The sequence below is a fragment of the Heteronotia binoei genome, chromosome 15 (genome assembly GCF_032191835.1).
Source record: "Heteronotia binoei isolate CCM8104 ecotype False Entrance Well chromosome 15, APGP_CSIRO_Hbin_v1, whole genome shotgun sequence".
NCBI classification, from domain to species: Eukaryota; Metazoa; Chordata; class Lepidosauria; order Squamata; family Gekkonidae; genus Heteronotia; species Heteronotia binoei.
Window position 1 is genome coordinate 15,236,164 of NC_083237.1, and position 24,695 is coordinate 15,260,858.

The 24,695-nt window shown below is 45.4% G+C and overlaps 1 protein-coding gene across 1 annotated transcript; it reads right to left on the reverse strand.

The window, feature by feature from the left end:
* Positions 1–585: 585 nt before the first annotated feature.
* Positions 586–23,105, reverse strand: LOC132583136 (vomeronasal type-2 receptor 26-like). The gene is made up of 6 exons (XM_060254808.1): positions 22,981–23,105; positions 19,235–19,526; positions 17,629–17,685; positions 15,087–15,314; positions 4,564–4,690; positions 586–1,490 (listed from the first exon to the last, which is right to left on the reverse strand). Exons 1-6 carry the CDS (start codon positions 23,103–23,105, stop codon positions 586–588), a joined length of 1,734 nt encoding a protein of 577 aa, XP_060110791.1.
* Between the last annotated feature and the right edge of the window lie 1,590 nt (positions 23,106–24,695).

Sequence of the window (24,695 nt, forward strand, 5' to 3'; positions counted from 1 at the left end):
TCTGAAGAAGTTAGGAAACAGATTAACAAAGAATGGCAGCCAGATAAAACCTGTTACAAGACAGGCCCAAAAAAGAAGATAATAGAACACCACTAGTGTCACATACAATACTCAAATCAATATAGTTCAATGCATCATCAATGACTTGCAACCTCTACTGGTCAATGGAGACAAATTACTATATTTATTGTTTCAATAGTTGGAGTGAGTTAAATCTTTACCAACTCTTCCAAAGACAGAGATTCACCGCTCAAAACAGGCAACACAATTTGATGCAGAGCATCAGAATTACCCACTAGCATCCATTTGTCTTATGTGGATTTGGCTGAACTGTGGCCTTCCATTTCTCTTTCATTAGCTCAGGTTCCAAATTTTCTAAACCATAATATAAACAAGGAAGTTTCTAAAGATGGAATTTTTGGATACTATACTGTGCAAAGAAGCCTGAGGAAAAGTACAGTTTTAAATTCTTCTTTGCAGATTTTAAGTGTAAATATACTTATGCCAATAAAGGTCTGTATGTGTTTGCATGTATATATGTATGTATCTATGTATGTATGTTAAGTGTAACTATAATAATTCACATTATTGCCTTTTTCTTCTTATCATATATTCCCTGTTGTTCAACTCAGGCCTCAGCATAATAATGAAACATTTTGGGATAAAGATGCAACCCAGAAGGCCAGCGCTGGAGGATAAGATGGAGAAGATCTCCACAGTCACCATGGATTTCCCTTTGGTGCTCAGGTAGGTAGGAACAAAAGAGATCCAAACACTGCAGAAGACCAAGAGACTGAATGTGATAAATTTGGCTTCATTAAAACTGTCAGGTAATTTCCTGGCCAAGAAAGCCACCACAAAGCTAACAATGGCCAGGAAGCCCATATAGCCCAGGACACAGTAAAACATGGTAACAGACCCCACATTGCATTCCAGGACAACTGCTTCAGCCTCTGAGTGCATGTCAACATCTGGAAATGGGGGGGAAGTGGCTAGCCATACAAAACAAAGAACTGCTTGGAACAAGGAACAGGAAATCACAATTGAATTACCCACTCCTTTCCCCACCCACTTCCTCAGGCTGCTTCCTGGTTGGATGCTAAGAAAAGCCACAACCACCATGACCGTTTTTGCCAGCACACAAGAAATGGCAACTGAGAAGACCATGCCAAAAATAACTTGCTGGAGGAGACAGGACACCAGTTGTGGTTGACCAATGAACAACAGAGCACAAAGGAAGCAAAGAAGGAGGCATATCAGGAGACAATAGGTGAGGTTCCTGTTGTTGGCTTTGACAATGGGGGTGCTGTGGTGCTTTATAAAGATTCCTTGCACCAAGAGAGTGATGAAAGAAAAGGAAAGGACAAAAGTCACTAAAATGATCCCCAAAAGTTCTTCATAGGACAAGAAAGTGATATCTTTGGGAATGCATTGATTTTGTTCCCTGTTTGAATAGTGGTCTTGTGCGCAAGTGATGCATTCATCTGAGTCTGTAAACCAAAGCGACAGGGAGAGAAGTTAGGTTAGGTTAGCTGCAGTATTATCCATATCCCATAATTGTTCTCATAACCCATAGTTTTAGAGGATCCATTGGTGGGTATCACATGATGATGATGATATTGGAATTATATCCCACCTTCCACTCCGAATCCCAGAGTCTCAGAGCAACTCACAATCTCCTTTATCTTCTTCCTTCACAACAGACACAACAGACACCCTGTGAGGTGGTTGGGGCTGAGAGGACTCTCACAGCAGCTGCCCTTTCAAGGACAACCTCTGCAAGAGCTATGGATGATCCAAGGTCATTCCAGCAGCTGCAAGTGGAGGAGCGGGGAATCAAACCCAGTTCTCCCAGATAAGAGTCCGTGCACTTAACCACTACATTAAACTAGAGAATCCCTCTCATTCAAAAATTGGGATTCAGCCTCTCTGCAAGGACTGCTGCACAGAACCGGTGCATTGAATGCACTACTGCCATGCAGCAGAGATGGGGCATGAACTTCCTGCATGTCAAACATCTGCCCACTGAACCACAGCCCCACAGAAGAAATTTTGTTGTTCAGTCGCACAGTCGACTCCGACTCTTTGCGACCCCATGGACAAAGTCATGCCAGGCCCTCCTGTCTTCCACCATCCTCCAAAGTCTGCTCAAATTCATGTTTGTCACATCAGTAACACTGTCCAGCCATCTCATCTTTTGCCCTCCCCTTCTTCTTTTGCCTTCTGTCTTTCCTAGCATCAGGATCTTCTCCAGGGAGTGCTCCCTACTCATTTGGTGGCCAAAGTATTTGAGCTTCAGCTTCAGCATCTGATCTTCCATGGAACAGTCTGGGTTGATTTCCCTCAACACTCCACTTGTTTGTCACTGAAACTGGGGCACTTGGGTTTTAAAAGAAGCTGATGAAAAAACAAGGCAACTCAAGGGGAACCTTGACTGAAATGGCAAGTGGCATGCAAATATCACCTCTAGTCTTGTTTTAAAAGCAAGTAACTTGGAAACCTGTCACTGCACTGTGCTTATTCTATGTTCTGGCATGGCACACATCTGAAGAAAGAAGCATTCCTATCTATGATAACAAACCTGAGAGACCAGTCACTGCAAAAATACACAAGACTCAAGAACTCCCAGGACTTCATAGAGATATCAGCTTCCTATCTAAGTAGGCATAGAAATTAATAACTAAGTTGTTTAGTCCTCAGCTTTTCACAGAAAACAGATTATGTTGGTCTTCAAGGTGCCACTGCAGTCAAACAGTTCTCAGGCATGTTATTAATCAGATAAGTATCTGTTCTGAATCCAAAATTGCAGCTTTTTTTTTTTTTTGCTCTTGTTTAATATGTTTATCCACTTCTAGCTGCAATTTACCACTCTGTCATTTTGGCATCTAGATTCTAATTGTGCTTCCTGGCAACATTTTATCTCTACAACACTCTTCTGAGTTAGGTCTGGCTGTGAATGGATGACTGGCTGAAGGTCGGCTAGCAGACGTCCCTGGCAGAGGAGGGGTAAGTATCAGGAGTTCCCTAGTCTTACTCCAGCATTCTAACTACTGCACCAGAACTGGAATATGCTAATCGGCGAGCTTGGGAGGATGTAAAGCCAAATCATTAAAGGAGGTTAGAAGTGAATTTATGTACAAATTGAAAAGCAAGGGGGCGAGCACACAACCCTGTCTGATACCCTTGTTCACTAAAATTGGTTGGGTTAAATGGCCTTGAGATGAGCATCTTATCCTGATGCCCGAGTTACTATAAAGGCTGACCATTAGCAACAACAGCCGTCTGTCAATAGACGAAGCTGCAAGCTTGTCCCATAACCTGGATCTGGGTATCAGATCAAAGGCAGCCTTAAAGTCGACAAAGGCTGCAAATAGTCTGGAGCCCTTTGTGGCCAAATATTTATCAACCAGCACCAAAGTCTGATCAAGGTGGGATCTTCCAGGGCAGAAGGCAGCCTGCACATCGGCAATAATGCCTTGAGAATCCATCCAGGCCATAAGTTTGTCCCTCAGATGTAAGGCATACAGTTTGCTAATAGCACTTAGCAAACTAATTGGCCTATAGTTCGAGGGGAGATCATGACCCCCTCTTTTGTAAATGGGCACAATAATCGCCCAGCCCCAATCGGCTGGCATGTTTGCTGTCTCATCGATATATGAGAAAAGGGAAGCCAACGTTGGAGCCCACCAATCCCGATGCTCTTTGAGTAGGTCAGACCTAATGTAATACCCCCAGGGGCTTTCCCACTTTTCACCCTCCCTAAAAGGGAGTTCACTTCCTCACAGGTGACAGGTTCCTAGGATGGAATGTCCTCTGTTAGCAACTTCGCTCGTAGGGTGGGGCAAGAGGGCTCTTCAGAGGCATATATCCTCTGAAAGTGTTCCACCCACTCTGCAGCAGTAATATGATTTGAAGCTCCTGAGGGGAAAACTTTCAATAGTGGGTTAATTGTATGCCAAAAAAGTGATGAATTGTTTGATTTTGCTGCATTAATCAGGGCCTCCCAGTTTCTCTTAATAAAAGTTTCTTTCTTATGTTGGGTAAGTTCCTTGAATTGTTTTTTTAGGACTTTTAACTGCGTATAGTGAGCCGGCAATTGCGATTCCCTTGCCAGAATCAAGCCAGCTGTAACCTGCCTCTTTAAGGACCTGCATTCTGAATCATACCACTCGTAAGAACGCCTTTTCAGAACTGTGTTATTATGCGTATAATAGGAGAGGGTAGGTTTTAGGGCAGCAGTTATATCGTTATAATGCGAAACAATGTGACCCTCCTTCTCCATTATCATTTTCCTGAGGCCCATCACCTGTTCACACCCCAAGAGACTCCTGATTTTAGTACTGACTCTGCTGGACCATTTTACACAGCCAGTCACAGGGCTTAAGTGGTCAGAAGGGTGATGGATCTCTCTAGACTTAAACGGCAAGGCAATTGAGACTTTGAGTGACAGCGGGACGTGGTCACTCTCAGATCTACTAATAACCCTAAAATCCACCACACCAGTTCACTTCTAACCTTTGAAAAGTGAAACCATGCTTAGGATTCGACCTGGAAAACTCTTACCCTTCTGATTGGAAATCTTCCTTTCTGGACATGGAATACAGTCATAACAGCAGAATGGCTCCCCCTCCTTCATTCTCTTCCAAAAACCTGGAAGGCAGCTTTCACTGCAGACTGAAAGGGGATGTGTCTAATGTATAAATGAGACAGGAAAACCATCAGTCAGTGATAAATCTAAAATGATATTCCGCACAGCTTTTTTCCCTTTTTCGAGCAGGAACTCACAGGAACGCAGTTCCGGCTGTCTTGGTGTCAAGGGATGTGGCCTAGCATGCAAATGAGTTCCTGCTGGAATGGGATGTTAGGGGGGCATGGCCTAATATGCAAATGAGTCCCTCCTGGGCTTTTTCTACAAAAAAGCCCAGAGTTTCCATTTGTTTCTCCAGATTATTAATGGTGAATAGCCTGGAACATTCACTTTTCATCTGTGGTATGGAGTGTGTTTCATTCTTTCACAACTGGGTGCTTTATGTTTTTTGTTGTTGTTCAGTCGCAGAGTTGAGTCTGACTCTTTGCAACCCCATGGACAAAGTCATGCCAGGCCCTCCTGTCTTCCGCCATCCTCCGAAGTCTGCTCAAATTTGTGTTAGTTACATCAGTAATGCTGTCCAGCCAACTCATCATTTGCCATCCCCTAGGCAATATAATAAAAAGTAGAGATATCACCCTGCCAACAAAAGTCCATATAGTCAAAGCAATGGTATTCCCAGTAGTAATGTATGGCTGTGAGAGTTGGACCATAAGGAAGGCCGAGTGCAGAAAAATAGATGCTTTCAAGTTGTGGTGCTGGAGAAGACTCTTGAGAATCCCTTGGACTGCAAGGAGATCAAATCAGTCAGTCCTAAGGGAAATCAACCCTGACTGTTCCCTGGAAGGTTAGATGCTGAAGCTGAAGCTCAAATACTCTGGTTTTATGTTTAGTCAGTCCTAAAAATACTGGTTTTTTTCAGATTTTGAAAATGATGGCTGGCATCCTCCATCCTTGCTCTTTTCCCACTCTGGATAATGTCCCCCCCACACACGGAAGACTAATATCTGGAGTTCAGCAGTAATCTCAGTGTAACTCTGGGCCTCACCTTGAGGTTTGTAAGAGAGTTAACAGGTCTGAGTATTTTACCATTTTAAAAAATGCGAACAGAGGGCACCTAACATCAGAGAGACACCTTGATCACTCTTCTGTTCAGATCACAATTTATTCATGTACTGTAAGCAGTACCCTCAAAACAAGAAAAACAACAACTTGCGTCCATCTTGGTTCTAAATCAGTGGTTTGAGGGTGCAGTTAGCTGGCTAAGGTAGAACAAACTGAAAGTTAATCCAGACAATGCTGGTTGGGAAAGCTGATATTCCAGAGGGACTGAATCCATTTGTCCTTATTGGAGTAATGTTGACTTTTTCAGAGCAGGTTAAGAGGTTGGGAGCTCATGGGCCCTGCCTTACTGTTTGAAGGTTGGAATGTTGGCCAAGAATGTCTTCTGCTGCCTCTGAAGGAGATTTTGTTTTTAGAGGGGAATAGTGTAACTATTATTGTATTAAGCCTGAAGCCAAGAAGTAAGGTAAGATATAAATGGGTTGGGTGCAGCTAAATTTTCCATACTACCTCAACCAGTTCATAAACATAGCTCCCTTTGACAGGTCCTGTGATCTCCAAGATCATCTTTGGTTAAGGGGGAAAGAGAGCATTTTGAGAGTTGTTTTTAAAAGGGGATAATACCTTATATCTAGCCCTGCCTGCTCTAAATTATCCCACAGTGGCTATCCCTTCCGTGATGGAACAGGACTGCTTTGACTTGCAGATCCTGATCTGCCCACCCCTCCTTGGAGTTGCCAAAGGGAGTTACTTCTTCCCTCCTCTATGGTAACTCACTGCAACCACCTGCTCTTTGGTTGGGGGGGGGGGTGTTCCTGTAGGAGAGACATGGCTTTTAGCTCCCCTTCTTTACCTAAGGCCACACCTCTTTGCCCTCCATTTCCCAGAGCCTGGTTACCATGGGAACCAAGTACAATGTTGGGGCTCCCCTGTAGAAAGAGCCACATGCACACAGACTGCTTTCCTCCCAAACTGGGTCCCCTCTTGCACTAGTGTGTCCAAGGTGTTGAGGGATCTAGGTGGTACAGAGACTGAGAACCAATCTCCAAAGACAAAAAAAGATTTATTGACAAAGAAAATATTTGCAGGTATACTTAAGCACAGCACTAGATCAGCAAACATATTTCAAAGGAAAATTGCTATAAACACAATCCCTATTCCTTGTTTGAGGCATACCCTAAGTGATACTAAAATATGGCAGGCAGTAATGAGCTTTAAAAGTTACAGAGTTCCTATCGGCGTTCTATTACCTGGCAGATGGCATGGTCAGCAAAAGATGACTGCTTGGTTGTAGACTAGGGATGTGCATTCGGTTCGGCCGAACCGAATATACAGCCGAATCAACACTGATTCGGCTGTATTTGGAATTGGCCGCAGCCGAATGCCAATGCCGCCTATTATGCAGCAGCCGTATACGGCTGTCAAAGCTGTCAAAGAAAAAAGGCGGGAATGGCTTTCTGCTGCCTCAAATGAGCTGCTTTCCCGCCTTTAGTGGCCTCTTCCCGCCTCTCCCAGCCTCCCTGGGATCAGGGAGGGGGGGAGGGGGAAGAGGAGCCTCAGCAGCCAATCCAAAGCATGCATTTGCAAAATGCATTGCAAATGCATGCTTTGCAGGGCTGTTGTGTAGCTGATGGCCCAGCCATCAGCTACATTGTTGTTATTTTTGATCTTTTGCTTACTTGGGTATCCAAGTAAGCACTGTTGTCTGGCCAATCAGAGAGCAGTGCTATTTTTTGAAATTGCTCTCTGTAGGGCCAGAGAACCTTTTTAAGGAGTCTTCCTGCTGGACTCCTCCATTGCTGTGTTGGTGTATGTGGGTTGGTGTGAGAGAGATTGTGCTGCTGCTGGTGGCTGCTGGCCCTTGGCTTCAGCTCCTGCCTGCTGCTCTCTCACTGCCTTACCAGAGATCTCCCTGGACTCAGAGAAGACAAGGTAAGACAGTTTTGGGGTTCTTGTTTTAGTTTTTGTTGGTAAAAGGACTAGAGTCCCTTTACTTGTCCAGATTTGGGTGGGTGAGTACTGGGTGGGTAGGGTAGCCTATTTGGGGTTGGGATTAGGTTCTGTTGGGGGTGGGGGCCTGGGGTGGGGTTTTTTTGCTAATTTGCCTATATCTTAATTTAGTGAGAGGACTTTTTAAAGTGCAGTGTCCTTTTACTTCTCCTGATTTGGGTGGCTTGGATTTCTTGGGGTTAGGGTGAAGGGGTTTTTTTTTTTGGGGGGGGGAGTTCCTGTATTATTAAAAGTTGATTTTTTTACTGTTTCATTGTTTGATTTGTTGCTGCTGTGTTGTGTTGCTTCTGTGTTACTTTTATCTTCAGGTTATTGGGGGAGGCTGCTGTTTGGCCTAATTTTCTTTGTTTAAAAGGCCACTTTTGTCCCCGTTTTCCTTCTGGTTTTAGGGGTGGGGGTGTTGTTGTTGACTGATTTGGCCTGAGTTTTCTTATTGGTGAAAGGCCACTTTTTAAAATCTTGAGTTGCTTTGCTTGTCACTTTTCCTGGCTTGGGGGTGTGTGGGGGGGTGTGTTGTTGACTGATTTGGCTTAATTTTTCTTATTGGTGAAAGGCCACTTTTTAAACACTTGAGTTGGTTTGCTTGGCCTTTTGTGATTCTGCTGGTTTTGTTTTGGTTTTTTAAAATTACCTCTGGTTGGTGTGGGGGTTGGCGAGGGTGTGTGTGGGCTGGGTCACTTTCTTGTTGTTATAGAGTGATTTTTGGAATCTGAGTGTGCTCTCAGTTTGGCTAGGGCCACTAAATAGGCTGCCCCACTAATAAGGGTGTTTTTAGGGATCGTGTTTTTTTGAAATTTAAAACAAAATTAATCCAGTTTAGGGCTTTATCTCCTTTCACAATTCAAGTAGGCCAGATAGGGGTGCTTTAAAAAGTCTTTAGGTTTCTCATAAAAGGCAGCGTGACTAATAGGCCACATCAGGCTCCCTTTTAAAGAGACTAGGGTTGCAGTGCATCTTGCTTTCAGCCACTGAAAGCTGGTGCATCCTTAGATTTTTATAGGGTAAACCACAGCTTCTCTCTAGTTATAGGGGACACCTGATTTCTAGTTTGCAAGGAAATCAGGTTTGTCCCAGGATCTAGTTAGGAGAAGTTTAACTAGGAGGATATAACAAGGATTGCCTTCATCTCAAGGTAGCCTTTTAAAAACTGCAGCCAGGTAGAGGCAGGATCACCTAGTCTCCTAAACTTTACCAGAGTACTACTACTCCAACCCAAAGAAGGACAGGTTAGGGACCAAAAAAACAAATAAACAAGCTTTGGTGGGAGGGTTTTTTAAAAAGAAGTCAGGGCACCTGTTGGTTCAGGGTACAGTGCAGTGAGTTAGGTTTGTAAAAAAACCCACTCTCAGTTCAGGTTCTGTGAGACTGGCCAAGGGTGACATGAGTGACAGGCAGCAGAAGAGGGGCCCTGGGGGCAAGGCCAAGGAGAAGACTAGAGGGGTGGAGGGGAGGGGGAGGACCCAGGTCTCCCCCCCACCTGTGCGTGGGGCCACTCCACAGCCGCTTTCCAGCACTCTGACCTCTGGCCGGAGTGTGATGAAGAAGAAGGCCCGCCTTGGGCCCTTCATCGATGCTGCTGCTGGGGCGCCCCCAGCAAAGGTGCCATTAGGTGCTGGCACTGCGCAGGGGTCTGCTGCTCGGGCAGTCACTCCTCCAGCTGATGTTGCTTTGCCTCAGCATCCGGAGGAGGGGCAGCAAGAGCAGCCCTCCTTGGAAATGAGCTTTGGGGACAGTTTTCTGTCCAAAACGATCACCCCAAGGAGGGTGGAGAGTGTCGTGCAGGAGCTGGAGAAGAAGCTGGTTGAGGAGGACCAGCCCCCTTTTTCCGTTCCTTCAGGCACCAGCAGACCTTCAGGGGATTGCCAGGAGGGGAGGCCACATGGGGTGGAGGGGGAAGAGATGGAGACACACGAGGTGCCTCCATTTCCGCCCACTTCCCCCCGGCGGCCATCCCCTCCTGCCACCCCGAGGCACGATGTGTCTCCCCCAGGCACCTCAAAGGAGGTGCCTCCGGACACCCAACCTGCCAGTCAGTTTGGGCATCCGTTCACCTCTGAAGTATGGAAGCATTTCCAACTTATGGAGGATCCATAAGTGCAAGCTGTGCAGGGCCCGGATCAGTCGTGGGCGGGACCCTGCCCACCTGACTCCGGGGGGGATGCGGAATCACCTGCGGAAGCACCACCCGGGGGTGCTTCTTAAGGGGGAGAAGCAGGCTGGTGCTGTGTTGTCCAAGCGGACAACAACACCACCCAGCCAGGGGGTCCGTCCCATGGCGACTACCCCCGCTCTCCAGGAGCGTTCCGTGGGAGAACAGGGATGCCAGGCATCTCTGCACCTCTGTGCCAAGAGGGGGAATCAGGCACCTCTGTGCCAAGAGGGGGAATCAGGCACGGCAGGAGGGTGATCGCCTGGCACCTTGCCAGGTCGGTCGCCCATGGGCTTCCGTTTTCAATTGTCGAGAATCCTGGGGTGCGGGGGTTGCTGGAGTACCTGGAGCCCTGGTACAAAATTCCTGCTAGAACCACCCTTAGCAGGACCATTGTGCCAGCTCTTTTCAGGGCGACCAGATCTGTGGTGAAGGAGCATTTGTCCCGTGCTGCCGGGGGGACTGTTCATTTCACCTCAGATATCTGGACCCCCAAACATGCGTTCGAGGGGTATCTCTCCCTGACTGTGCATTGGTGGCAACCCAGTGAGGTGCGGGGTGGTGGTGGCAGTAGTGACAGGCAGGGTCAGGGCCGCCGGGCCGGCTATCGCTGCGCCTTGCTGCACACCGAAGCAGTCGACGCGCCGCACATGGCGGACACTCTCAGAGCCATCCTCTCACAGCAGTTAGAGGGCTGGGTAGGCAGCGGGGACGTTGCCAAGGGCTTCGTGGTGACTGATGGTGGCTCAAACATCAAGGCGGCTGTCCAGCGTGCGGGCCTAAAACACCTTCCTTGCATGGCCCACCTTCTCCACCTCATGGTCAAGGACGCATTGGGGCAGACGAAAAACCAGGATCGTCTGTATCAAGCTGCGACCCATGAGTACCAACTTCTGCTCCAGAAATGTCGGTACATCACGGGTCACTTCTCACGCAGCAATACGGACTCGTATCGGCTGCGTGAGAAACAGACACAGACAGGCATGCCATGGCACCGCCTGTTTGGTGACGTCAGCACACGCTGGAACTCCACCTGCACCATGCTGGAGCGCATGGTGGAGCAGAGAGCAGCCCTGGATGCCTTTGTCTCTGAGACGAGGGTCTTTCGGGATGAGAACCGTCTCACCCAAGAGGATTGGGCGGTCATTTCTCAGACTGTGGACATTCTTGGGCCCTTCAAGACCTACACAGAAATGCTCTCGTCTGACACGGCGAGCATCGCACTGGTCGTCCCCATGGTCCAGATGGCCCGTGAGGACCTGGCCTCATTTCTAGTGCCAGCTCAAGGCCGTGCAGACGTTCTTCCAGTAGTGCGTGCCCTGGTTGTTAGGCTGCAGGTTGGGCTAGAGGCCCGCTTTCAGACTTTCACCCAGGATAAGGTCTACATGATGGTGACCATGTTAGACCCACGCCTTAAGGGCACACTCGCCGAGCGGGCCAACGAGCTCGATCGCTGGCGAGATGAGCTCTCCCAGAAGGTCGAGCGTTCCAGACTCAGGGGGGGCCCAGTGCCGATAGTTGAGGAGGAGGGGGGTGGAAGCAGCTCATCTGCGACTTCCGCTGCTGTTGTTCATCCCCAGCCTCCCCAGCTAGGCAGTGTTTCCCACCAGACTCACGCCACGAGGAGTGCTGAAGTGACATTCATCGGGCGGGTCGTTGGCCCCTCTAGGAGCGGTAGGGCACCGAGAGCAGAGACGGGTGCTGCGATGGTGAGGGACTATCGTTTTGAGCCCCTCGAGCCGCAGGAAGCGTCGCCTTTGGACTACTGTGTCACGAAGGAGGGGGTCTGGCCGGCCCTCTCCGCCGTGGCCAAGGCATTCCTCTCCTGCCCACCGACGAGCGTGCAGAGCGAGCGCGTCTTTTCGCATATGGGCGACATTATCTGCCCACATCAAAATCGCCTGCAACCCTGGACAGTTCAGCAGTTGATCGTCCTGAAGGTCAACTTGCCGATGTTCGGCTCCCCGGACATGGACTTTGAGATTGAATGAAGTGAGCACCTACTTGTGCCTGCATCATCTCTTGGCCCGCGCTTGGAAGATGGTTGTAAAATGCTCCTCCAATAAAAACTGACTAGAGTCCAAAGACAGCCCAAAAACTCACTCACAAATTGATTGGCAGTGCATCCCCCCCACCCCCCTCATCCCTCCCCAAACCAAAAGTGAATGCTGGTTTAAAAACTGCAAAACGATCCAAATTTCTCCAGTCCTCCACCCACACATGCCTAATAATACTGAAAGGGCCATTGCAGCCCCCAACTGTAACCGACAGCACCCACAGGCCCACCCAGGATAACCCACCCAGTTTTTTTTTTCAGGGGCAGGAGGAAGAAGAGGGAGGTGCCAGTGATGATGACAGGCAGCCAGCAGCCATACCAATGCTGAGGTCCCTCTAATGGGACAGTGATGCTGGTGTGTTACTGCTGAGCTGAGAGAGAAGGAATGGTTGCCTTCCTCTCACATAATCTGAGGCCCTCCCAGTGATCTTCCTCATTTGGGGTGCAATTCTGGCTCGCCTCCTCGTGGTGCACCCTGGGTAACGCGAAAGAGCCGGGACCAGCCAACCATCCATCACTCAAGGTAAGTCAAAATGCTTCTAGCTTTGTGTTACAGAATGATGTAGAGCTAGGTGTGCTGGTCCACCACTTCTCTTGTTTGAGACTAGAGTTGTGTTGTTTGGGGCAGGGAAGCTGGCACCTGGGTGAGAGACCCAGAAACAGCAGGCTTTTTGTTGTTGGCCAGCTCTCCCCGTGTTGTTTGGGGCAGGGCTGGAGAGCTGGCATCTGTAGATTATGTGTTCTGTGGCAGGGAAGCTGGCACCTGGATGAGAGACCCAGAAACAGCAGGCTTTTTGTTGTTGGCCAGCTCTCCCCGTGTTGTTTGGGGCAGGGCTGGAGAGCTGGCATCTGTAGATTGTGTGTTCTGTGGCAGGGAAGCTGGCACCTGGGTGAGAGACCCAGAAACAGCAGGCTTTTTGTTGTTGGCCAGCTCTCCCCGTGTTGTTTGGGGCAGGGCTGGAGAGCTGGCATCTGTAGATTGTGTGTTCGGTGGCAGGGAAGCTGGCACCTGGGTGAGAGACCCAGAAACAGCAGGCTTTTTGTTGTTGGCCAGCTCTCCCCGTGTTGTTTGGGGCAGGGCTGGAGAGATGGCATCTGTAGATTGTGTGTTCTGTGGCAGGGAAGCTGGCACCTGGGTGAGAGACCCAGAAACAGCAGGCTTTTTGTTGTTGGCCAGCTATCCCCGTGTTGTTTGGGGCAGGGCTGGAGAGATGGCATCTGGGTTTGCTGCAGCCAGGTCTGCAGACTCGAGCAGACCTCTTGAGCAGATTGTGTTTTGTGTGGCAGTGACGTTGGCAACTGGGTTTACATTGGTTCCAGGGGCCTGCGGGGTTCATAGAGTAGATAGAGGGATGTAGTGCATTTGGGTCCTATAGAGATTCTCTGGTGTGAAGTTAGGTTTGGCTTTGGGTGCCCCAGGAATTGGACCCCCGGTCCAATTTTTTTTGGCCTTGTGGGTTTTGTGTGGGACAGTGCCCTGAAGCTGCACAGCAGTTTGGGGGGCTCTCCTCAAAACCTCCTGCTCCCCAGAGCCACTTTTCCCATGACAATTGCAGTGAGGAAGTGGCTCTAATTGGTTTTTTCTCACCATTGGGAGCAGTGTTCCTTTTGGGGTGCCCACAGATGGGTGCTGTCTTTTGGGGCCAGGGGGTTGCGTGCTGGGGAGTCCCCTGAAGCTGCCCTGCAGATTTGGGGCCTCTCCCTAAAACCCCCCTCTTGCCAGAGCCACTTTTCCCACAGCAATTGTAGTGGAGGAAGTGGCTAATTGGGCTTTCCCCATCATTGTTGGCAATGGGCCTTTTGGGGAGCCCAAAGACAGGGACCCCCTGGCCCAATGTTTTTGGGACTTGGGGGGTTGGAGGGGAGAGTCCCCTGCAGGTCCCTTGCAAATTTGGGGGCTCTCCCTCAAACCCCCTACCCCCCAGTAGCCTCTAATTATGCCCTATGTTGCCATTGATTTCAATGGCCCATAGGGTATAATGATGGAATAGGGGCACCCTCTTTGGGTGCCCCTGGAATGGGATCCCCTGGCCCAATGTTTTTGGGACTTGGGGGATTGGAGGGGAGAGTCCCCTGCAGGTCCCCTGCAAATTTGGGGGCTGTCCCTCAAACCCCCTGCCCCCCAGTAGCCTCTAATTATGCCCTATGTTGCCATTGATTTCAATGGCCCATAGGGTATAATGATGGAATAGGGGCACCCTCTTTGGGTGCCCCTGGAATGGGATCCCCTGGCCCAATCTTTTTGGGACTTGGGGGTGTTGGAGGGGAGAGTCCCCTGCAGGTCCCCTACAAATTTGGGGGCTCTCCCTCAAACCCCCCCCTCCAGGTGGCTTCAAATATACCCTATTTGCCATTGATTTCAATGGCCCATAGGGTATAATAGGGCCGTATATTCGGAAATAGCCGCGCATTACCGTATATGCGGCTATTCCGAATACGGTATTCAGTAGTACACGGGGAATCCGAATTTTTTTTCCCTGTGTACTTCCGAATCCGTGTAATTCCGATTTTTTTTTTTTGCACATCCCTGTTGTAGACCAGAGCTCCAAGTTGTCCTCAGCACAGTATTCCAAGGAAGAGAGAGACTCTTCCCCTTGCAAGGAAGTCTTCTTAACCCTTTGTCTCCGTTCACTCTACATCCACTCCTCCAACCCCCTTGTCCCAGTCTACCCAAGGAGATAGATGCATCCTGGGAGCCCACCTGGAAAACATTCTAGGAAATATCCAGGAATCACCTAGAGACTTTCTAGCACCAAACTCTTATTTGGTCTTCCTACCAGATCCATCAGCATATGTATAGATGTAATCTAGCAGGCAAATTGTAATTTGTAATCCTTGTATTTTATGTTATGCTATGTGAGGCACCCTGAGCCTGCTTTGGCGGGGAGGGGAGGATTCAAATTAAATATTATTATTATTATTATTATTATTATTATTATTATTATTATTATTATTATTATTATTATTATTATTATTATTATTATTATTATTATTATTATTATTATTATTATTATTATTAAATGAACTATCCTCCTGCCACTTCCAGAGAGGGGAAAAAACCCATACTTTTAAAACTCAGATTGGGGAGGGGAAGGTTCTCCACACCTCTATCATTGGTTTTCAAAAGAGGCTTTGCAAGGCAATGAAGGACCATAGAGCATGTTAGCATAAATTCTGTTTTTTCAGTGGAAGTTTCCCCAGATTGTGTAGTCGTCTCCTACCTGGTTAAAGCAGCTGTTCCATGTGATCCTCTCTTCATTAATGGTAAGAATTTGGTCTACAGGAGCTTCTGGGTGAACTTCTCCAATTTTCACTTTAAAAAATGACTGATTTGGGAAAGCAAGCCAGTTGATAATATCATACTTTGTTGTGACTTTTCCACTGCTATCAAATGAAATGTTCTCCCCAGCACTGTTATTAAATAAGACACTTTTCAGAAAGTAGTGAAGCTAGATTGAACAGGGAAACACAATTTTAGTTTATCTCCTAATTGGGAAGCAATGTGCTGGTTAATATTTGCTTCTTAATAGAATTGCCTGAGATTTTTCTGTTTTATTCTTTAATATATGATTTTATTGTTCTTTTTACACACATTTAGATCTTCTTTTGTATGTATTAATTTCAAAAGGATGTTTGTTGCCCTCTATAAGTAGGGGAATTTCAAAGGAAATGTACCCTCAAGATTGGGTTCTTCCTGAAGAGCAAGCATTCTTGAACTTAGAATCATAGAATTATAAAATCATAGAGTTGGAAAGAACATCCAGGGCCATCTAGTCCAACCCCCTGCACAAAGCAGAAAATTCACAAGGACACACAGTGACCCCCTGTTCCATGTCCAGAAGATGACCCCCCCCCCAAAAAAAAAACCTTCTCAGGGAATTTATTAAATTTCATTACTGAATCCTTGTCAAGCCCTGAGATTCCCAATAATTAAGTCCTTTGTTTCTTTTCAAATAAACTTGTTTATTCAGGAATTCAAAGCTGCCCCACTAACTGAGTTAGTGGCAATACTGCGATACAAAAGGTTATATGCTTACTATATAGGATTACTAAAGGCACATCATTTGAATCTTGGATTCACAGATTAAAGCATCAAACTATCTTTCTACTACAAAAGCATTCTCACACTACACTGGGAAGAGATAAGAAACTTGTGAAGAGGGGAGTCAAACTTTCACATTTCCTGAGACACAACAGGCTTTCTCAGTATCATAAACATTCTGCTGCCAGGTGGTAATGCCTATATGTCCCCCAGGTTGTAAATAGTGGAGAATGGTCAGGCCTTGAGCTGTCTTCAGGCCTGCCAGAGATAGGTAAAATAATGGGGCTTGACGATCCTGAATACAGGAATCTAGAAGGGTCACATCTAAACAAGTAGTGAAATCCCAAACTGCTTTATGGTTTAAGGGAGAATGTAGGAATATAAAAACTCAGTTACGCTCTATTTATTGTAAATTCTGCAATTCTGCAGCCTCTTGCTTACAAGTGGCGTACCAGATACTTAAAAACCACTTACACCATCTTATAAGGACTAAAAGGTTGGCTTTTATTAATAAACAATGGGGACAACGTCTCAGTGTGATTATCCTGAATGATTCCAGGCAATTTTGGGCCGTAATCACTGGTACTACCCGTTCTGAGACTCCTTTTATATCAGTTATTTTCTCTAATACATGGTTCCAATATTTTTCTGATGTATTTCATGAGGATTTCTCTGGAATGGAATGCAATTGAGTTATTCCCCCCAGATGGTCTCCCAGAGTGGCCTACTGTTACCCCTGAGGAAATAACAACTCTTATAGATCAACTAAAATTAGGCAAAGCTCCTGGCCCAGATATGATCATTCCTGAGGTACTGAAAGCTGACCCAGAGTGGTGGGCCCCTCCGTTAGCTGCTCTTTTCACCCTGGTAAATAAGACCAGCCAGAAGATTGTCCTAGTCCAGGAAGAAAAGAAGATAGAAAGGGGATACTGAAGAAGCAGCCCTGAACGGTGGAAAAGACAGTCCACTTTTGCACTTCTGTTCACCTAAAGGATTAATGAGAAAATGCCACTCAAGAATGGGGTGATCGTTGCTGAAAACCAGACCCTACTCCTCATGAAATATAAGAACTCCTTGCTCAGCTGTTAACTTTTACCTAGATATTTAATTTCTCCCCTATGTTCTTCATATCTGTAATGTTCAGACTATATGGGCCATGGAAGCTAGGAATTTAGGGAAAGATATATTTGGAAAGCACAGCTTTACTTTTATGTTTAGGTTGCCAGCAGAAAAACTTATGGGATAACTGAACCAAGGAACTGAAGTCAGCTATAGCAAAACCTACTTAGCATAGAAGAACAGAAAAGTCAAGCTCACGTAACCCCAGATTCTTCCACAAGGTATCAGATTCCTTCATGATTGGAAATTAGACTTGCAAGGCAACTTCCCCACAGTGTTTAAATATGCTTCTGAGGGGAAGATGATCGAGATGCAGAGTTGAATGCAACCATTTTTTTCTGAAGTGGTCTTTCTGGATAATCTCCCATCCAAGTACTCAGCAGGGCCAACCCTGCAGAGCTTCTCTCCTACGTAATTATTGTATGTATAGGTCCCACTTTCTCTTTGATTCTGCATGCATCCACCACTTCTTTCCATATTGTTCTGTACCTCAGACTCAACAAAATATATCAAATGCATACAAGTGCTTACATCATTTGGTCATCATATTTGAAGTAGGCAATTTATGCCAAATGCACTCCTTATTGACACTCTGTTCTAACCTCATTGAGATAGTGAACTCTGAAAAAGGTTGAAGCATGAACAATTGGCATGTTTAGCTGAAAGGGTCCACAAAGAAGGGAAGAAATTGAATTCACAAACGGTTTCTGGAGAGATAGTATGCTGTACAGATTGCATCCTCTTCCAGTCTCCAGATGCATGGTTTTTGCTCTACTTAAAACATTTACCTCCCATGATGATTGACTGAAGAAGTTACATTTCTTTCTCTCTATCATCCTTCTGTGTCCATTACAGAATGAATGCAGGGCATGTAAAGCATGTGCAACAGCATAGACAGCATTGTAGATACTGTAGCTGGGACCTGTCATTCTCATCTCAAAAATGTCTTCAGGAAGGATCTCCAGCTTCTCCTCTCCAGTGCAGTTTTTACTGAACTCCTCCCCCAGCAGTGAACCTGAGAAATGACAGAGGAATGCCTGTTCCCAGAAATCCCTGATGAAGCCATCTCCTTCGGTCCAAAAAGGCTTTCTACTCTGAAGAAATTGCTGAAACCCTGGTGGCTGATTGGTGTGAACTGTGAAGGATATAGCACCATGAAGAATCTGTTTGTCCCACATTCTTTGATAATAATAAGACACAAAATCCATCTGAAGGGTCGTAATATACACTTTCCCTTTAAGCTTTGCTGTTGTGAATTCCATCTCTGACAATTGTATAGACCATCTAATGTATGTGACAGTGTCAAGGTCTCCATAAAGGACAAGTGCATTGGCTTTACTCTTCAATATAATATCATTTTTTTCCCATCCCTCTTGAATCATGGTAAAATAATAATCTATGGTTTTGGCCTTCATAATTTCTTCTATGAAGGCCACACAGATGCCATTTTGAGAGAACAGAGGAAACAGGGCTTGCTGAAATCTTTCTCCATGTTCATCAGCCACAACAATGAGCCCAATCCACGTCCATTTAAAATGCAGAATTAAGTGGAGAATCCCTTTGTACTGCTTGACTTCAATCGGGGTCATACTGTAGAAAGAAAAGCCTGGTGATTTCTCATTCATCACTGAAGCAGAGCCATAGGTGAGCTGAAGAAAATGAACAATGGGGTGAAAATATAAAGAATGAGATTGAATAGTTTTCAAAATACCTTTCCCTGTGTTAAAGAGTAGTTCATATTTTCCAGTGGAGTTGCTAGTAAAAATCAAATGACAGATCTAGGCTTCATGTTGTAGTTCTTTATGAAGGAGAAATGAAAATGGTTTCGTTTACCTGGAATGTTAAAGGCACAAAAGGGAGCTAGATGAATACATCTGATGAAGTGAGCTTCATTACTTTGAAATGTACCCTAATGAAGTTTGTGCTGTCATAAATGTAATTAAGACTATAGCAACAAAACAGAACAGAAGCACAGTGACAACTTTAAAATGATCACAGCTACCCATTTAGATGAACTGAAGTGATTTATCAAAATGGAAAAGCCCTATTCTGAATTTAAGACATGCATGTGTTTAGAACTAATTATTCTTCCTTTAGATACCCTGTTCTCTTAAATTCATTTGTTGTTTTTTTAAAAAACCTATGCATTATTTTCCATGGAGATACCCTGCATGGAGAATTATGCAATCATGTAAGTACCCAGCCTACCTGTGGAATATTGTAGAGAGCTAACACACTTGCTATGTAAAAGGAAGTTTCAGCTACAAGTCCTCCAATGACTGCTATAGGATTGTTCTTGCTGCCGCACTTGTAGTTAGGGAGAAGTCTGCTCTTTGTTGAGATAAGTTCTACTGTGGCATGATAGGTCTCTCTTGCATTGAAGTAGTTGTCCCGAATGTGGAAGCCCAAGGTGACATTGGGTAAGATCTGGAAGTTTTCATTGATTTCATTTACAGCAAATGCCATAGCCAAGACGTGTTGATAATGATTAGTCAGGACACTACAACAAGAATCACAAAGCAAATTAGCAAAATTGTTATATTATTGTGCCTCATGCTTAATTAGAAATATTGACTACGATTTCAGTACAATGGATTGGGTCAAGTTATAATGAGATTCCCTACATTTTGTTCCGTTTAAAACGCAATCCCTCTCTCATCCAGAAGTTGTTGTTTTGTTTTTTTCTATTTTAGGTGGTTCTCAAATCTTTCAACACCCCATTAGAACATGAATGCTTTGAGACTCTAATGTAATATGGGGAGATAATATTGAAGTTGGAGATAAATCTGTTCTTTGTAAAGAGAAATTTTATTTTAGTATGGTAAGTCTGTCTTGCGTTGTAACAGTTTTTACATATGTGGAGGTCCAAAATGACATTGAGAAAGATCCGATGGTTTTCATTTACTTTGTTCTCAGACAATACCATAGCCAAGAAATATCCAGGTGGGTGGCTGTGTTGATCTGAAGCAACAGAAAAAAGTTGGAGTCCAACTTTAAGACTGTCCACCTTTAAGACTGACAAAGTTTTATTCGAGGCATGAGTTTTGTGTGCATGCACACTTCTTCAGACAATGAAATGGAAATAGAAATAACAGCATGACATATAGAAGGTAGTTTTGCTGGTCTTAAAGTCGCCACCAGACTCTAACTTGGTTCCATAGCCAAGATATATTGATAATAATTAGTCCGTACACTACAACAAGAAGCAAAGAGCTTCTACAACAAGAAGCAAACTAAGTAAAGTTTACATCATATTATTGTCTATGATGCTTAATTAGTCTTATCTTATTTTTCTATGAAGGCCACACAGATGCCATTCTGATGGTTTAGTACAATGGTTTAGTTTAAGCAATAATCAGAATCTCTCAACTTCATCTCATTTGAAATTCAATCCTTTCTAATCTATATATTTTTTCTACGTATTTTAGGTGATTCTCTATTCTCATTATAGAGTCAGTGCTCTGACAATCTGTAATGTAATTAAGCTCTAATATTCCATGGAAACTGGGGGAGGCTTAAATAGATTATTTATTTGTATGTTTTCTTACAAACTTGTAAACTGTCCAAATTCATTAATACAATTAACAACTACATCATCATCATCAACAACAACAACAATTACCCTTGAACTGCTAATTGGAAACACCAAGGATTTCTATGCAGTCCAATGAGCAATCTAGCAGAGTGGGTTGGGTACAACCTTGATCCAAGTACTAATCCTAGTACTTGATCCAATCTGATCTGCTAAGATTCCAATATCATCCCTATCTTTCAATAAGTAATTAATTTTCTATTACAACATAACCTAAAAACCTACCCCCCCCCCAAAAAAAAACAACCACTTTTGCTTTCCATATAGGGTCACAGTGGACATCAGTCAACATCCATCTCTTCTCTAAAGAAACATGGGATGGAGATGGGGTGGCAAATGAAGTGAAGGAAGCAAACATCCTTACAAGGGCATATCATATGCCATATAATTGGGTGTTTTTTTGAAATCCATGGTTTCTGATGTAGCAGCAATAAGAGAACTAATTCCCCCAATGAAGAGATCTCCTTCTTCATGGTATTGAAAAGGACTTGAGAGGGGACCACTGATGGTGCATTGAGCATCATGAACCCGGCACAAGGATGGACATAGCACCATTTGAAGCAACACCATGAGTGATACCATTCTGCAATTGGTTCATCACAATAAAGATTTCTATCTTCTCATGCGACTACTGGAGTCATTGCAATATGAAGTGATCTGGCTTCCACGATCTCCTGCATTTGATTTCACATAGCATAGATCAAATTGATAGAACTCTGCCTTTCCAGAGCCCTTCCAGCAGCTTGCAATGTGAAAGGCTGTATTTCTTGTACAATTGTGTAGATCTTTTTCTGATGGTGGTTTAAACACCTTGGGGATTCTGACATGAAGTAGTCCCAAGAATATTGAGATAATTATAGAGGAGAAAATGACACTTTACCAAGTTGTCTTAGATCCGTTGGAAAAAATATGTTTCTCAAAACTTTTCTCTTTAATCAACTGTCAGGAACATGTGTTGTCCCCAGAATCCAACTGCGGTTTCCTGAGATTTGTGCTTCTCATGATCTGCATGCACTGAGAACTAGATTAATTTGTTTCAGGAGTATTTTTCCAGTCTATATGTACCTTATTTCCTGATATGCCTCAGAAAGATGGTCAAGTTGCTTGGGCTCATTTTGCAGCAGGAGCTCCTTTGCATATTAGGCCACATCCCAATGTAGCCAACTCTCCAAGAGCTTACAGTAGGCCCTGTAATAAGAGCCTTGTTTTATCAATATGAGACCAGTATCTGGGCAGTTTAGTCAACTGACCTGACCTTGACCTTAGAGATAGAGTCCTGTGCTGGGGGAGGGTGGCCTGGCCACCCACTTCTCCCTCATATACCTGGTAAAAAATAGACCCCTCCCCCCCAAAAAACTCACATGTCTTCTGGATTTTGGATGTTATTCTACAGACAGGCAATTAGAGTGGCCAAACTGTTTCTCTCTGCTCCCCCCCTCTCCACACATAGGAATTACTGGAAGAAAAGCACCAGGTGGCAAAACCACTAATGGAATATGGCACCCCAGTAGTCAGGAACAAATGATATTCTTGGTCTGCAATGGTGATCTGTCCAATGGTGTTTCCTGTTCATTCTGTCCCTTACCTAATCTCAGAAGTTCCAACAGCATGACCTCTGTTCAATGCTTCCTGCTGTCTCACATACATCCCAGCTGATTTGTGTGGGAATATGCTGCTGTGAAAAAGAGGAATGTGCCAGAAGGGCAGTGGTAGGGGCTTGTTCACCCTCTTGGGTGTCCTGGGGGCCTAGAATGTCAGGTGTGTCAGAAGGGCTCAAAGCAAAGCATTGAAGAAGAAGAAGAATTGCAGATTTATACCCCACCCTTCTCTCAGAATCAGAGACTCAGAATCTCCTATATCCTCTTCCCCCACAACAGACACCCCGTGAGGTGGATGGGGCTGAGAGGGCTCTCACAGCAGTTGCCCTTTCAAGGACAACCTCTGCAAGAGCTATGGCTGACCCAAGGCCATTCCAGCAGCTGCAAGTGGAGGAGTGGGGTATCAAACCCGGTTCTCCCAGATAAGAGTCCACACACTTAACCACTACATCAAACTGGCTCTGCAACATGATTTCAGACTGGAACACGAGTTCAGAGAGAAAGCAAAATGGTACTAGAAAGTGAATTGCTTTTCCAAGATGGAGTGCCTTGAGGTTCATGTAGCCTGGTCTGTAGTTGAATGGGTGGTCCTAGGATGAGTCTATACACAAGAGGAAACATACAATTCAGTCACAGAGCAACCACCCCACTCCAAGGGCAACAGAGGGTTGACTGTCCTTAATAACACTCTGGGTGGCAGGAAGCTCATCTGCCATTTGTCCTAGCCCCTGATGTTATGCCTCACCACTGAATCATCCAACTACACGTCAGCCTGCTCCCTGGCCCAGGAAACCGCAGTCAACCCCTCTTCCAAGAGGCATTGGTGGATGACCATGATGCAGAAGATGCCACAAATGGCAAAGACCTTGTAGACTGTCAGGTGCTGCATGGTCCTATGTCTTCTCCTATAGTGGAGGTAACAGAACCACATCTTTTGCTAGTCTTCAGGATAAGGCATCAACAAATAGAAGAGGAGAGTTTATCCATGGTTACCTGACATGGATGTAACAGTGCTCGCTTCGGCAGCACATATACTAAAATTGGGACATGGATGTAACAACAGCATTCAGGACTGTGGACCCCTGCCTGGAGCCCCCTCCCCAGCCCAGACTATTGACCCAGATGCCTTTTTTTGCCTTCTGACCCAGCACCCAACATGTGCTTGAGACTTGATGCCATGAAGATCTGAGAATCATGCACACTGCTCAGAAACTTGACCATGAGCAGTTCTGGTGGTGGCAAGTCACCTGAAAGTTGAGGCTGCAAAAGTGAGGCAATAGTGTTACACCTGGGGGCAATGAGGGCAATGAGGGTGCAGGAGATGCCATTCAAAAATTTTGAGAAGCCAGTGACCACAGCAAAACACATGCAAGTGGTTGCCAGCCAGTGTTCCCTCTAAACTGAGTTAGTGTGAGCTAACTCACTTTTTTTTAGCATTTGGCTCTCAAAGTTTTGTCTTAGCTCAGGAAGGATGGACCCAGAGTGAACTAATTTATGCAATAGCATGGCATCTAGGAAGCTGTGCAGGCAGCAGCTTACCAATCACTGGGACATCTCCAGGGCTTTGACCACTTGGAAGGATTCAGTGGCCAGAAATCTGAGGGAGAGCAGGGCCTTCTTCAAGACAGGGGACAGGAGCTTGGCTTTGGAGACCTGGCCTGAGCTCCTCACACATAATCAACAGCTCTCTCCTTTCTTCCTTTTTTTGGTTTAGACATATTTGTTTTCTTTGGAAGGCACAACTCAAGAGAAAACAAATCTAAACATGCAAAACTGGGATACCATCTTTTTCTCTCAGTCTCACCCAGTCATATTCCTTACTGCACAAAGTTTTTGCACATTCTACAGATCCTTGTATTATTACAGACTAGGAAATCCAACTTGCTCTGCTTTCCAACTATGTAGTATCCTTAGCTCAACATATTTTCTGATGCCTTTAATAAATATCAAAGGAAGAAGCAAAAGCAAGAGAGGTCATCTTTTATTGTTCAGCTGGAGGCAAAATTAGATTGATAACAAATGTCATACCCCATCCCTAACCCTCAACAGAGCCCTACAGCAGTTTACATCATTCTCTGGTCCTCCATTTCATCCTCACAATGATAACCCTGTAATGTAGTGAGGAGGATGAAGTGTGACTGGTGCAAATCACCTAGCAAGTGTCTGTGGCTGAGGCAGAATTCAAGCTGGAGTCTCCTGGATTCTAGTCAAGCTAAATAATACAGCATTCTGGCTGTGTTAGTTCAGTGAGGATCTTCACCCCCTTTGCTTTGTAAAGGATGGAATATGTTTCACCCTCCTTGTTTGTGCTGCCAGCCTCCTCAAAGGAGACCTAAAATTACTTATATTGGGTGATAACAGATGGACGTTTAGGGGCGGTTGGGAGGTGTTCCAGATTGGGCCAGCTCAAAAAGAACTGTCCCGAATCCTACACATGCTCCCCCGGAAGCCATCCCCATCCTGTCCATGGGGCAACATG

Coding starts and splice junctions, on each gene's coding strand:
- LOC132583136 (XM_060254808.1), bottom strand. CDS start 23,105: ATGCAGCACCTGACAGTCTACAAGGTCTTTGCCATTTGTGGCATCTTC. Junction 17,686..19,234: donor CTCTCTACAATATTCCACAG/GTAGGCTGGGTA, acceptor GGACCCTTTCAG/CTAAACATGCCAATTGTTCA. Junction 4,691..15,086: donor GGAACAGCTGCTTTAACCAG/GTAGGAGACGAC, acceptor TTTATACATTAG/ACACATCCCCTTTCAGTCTG.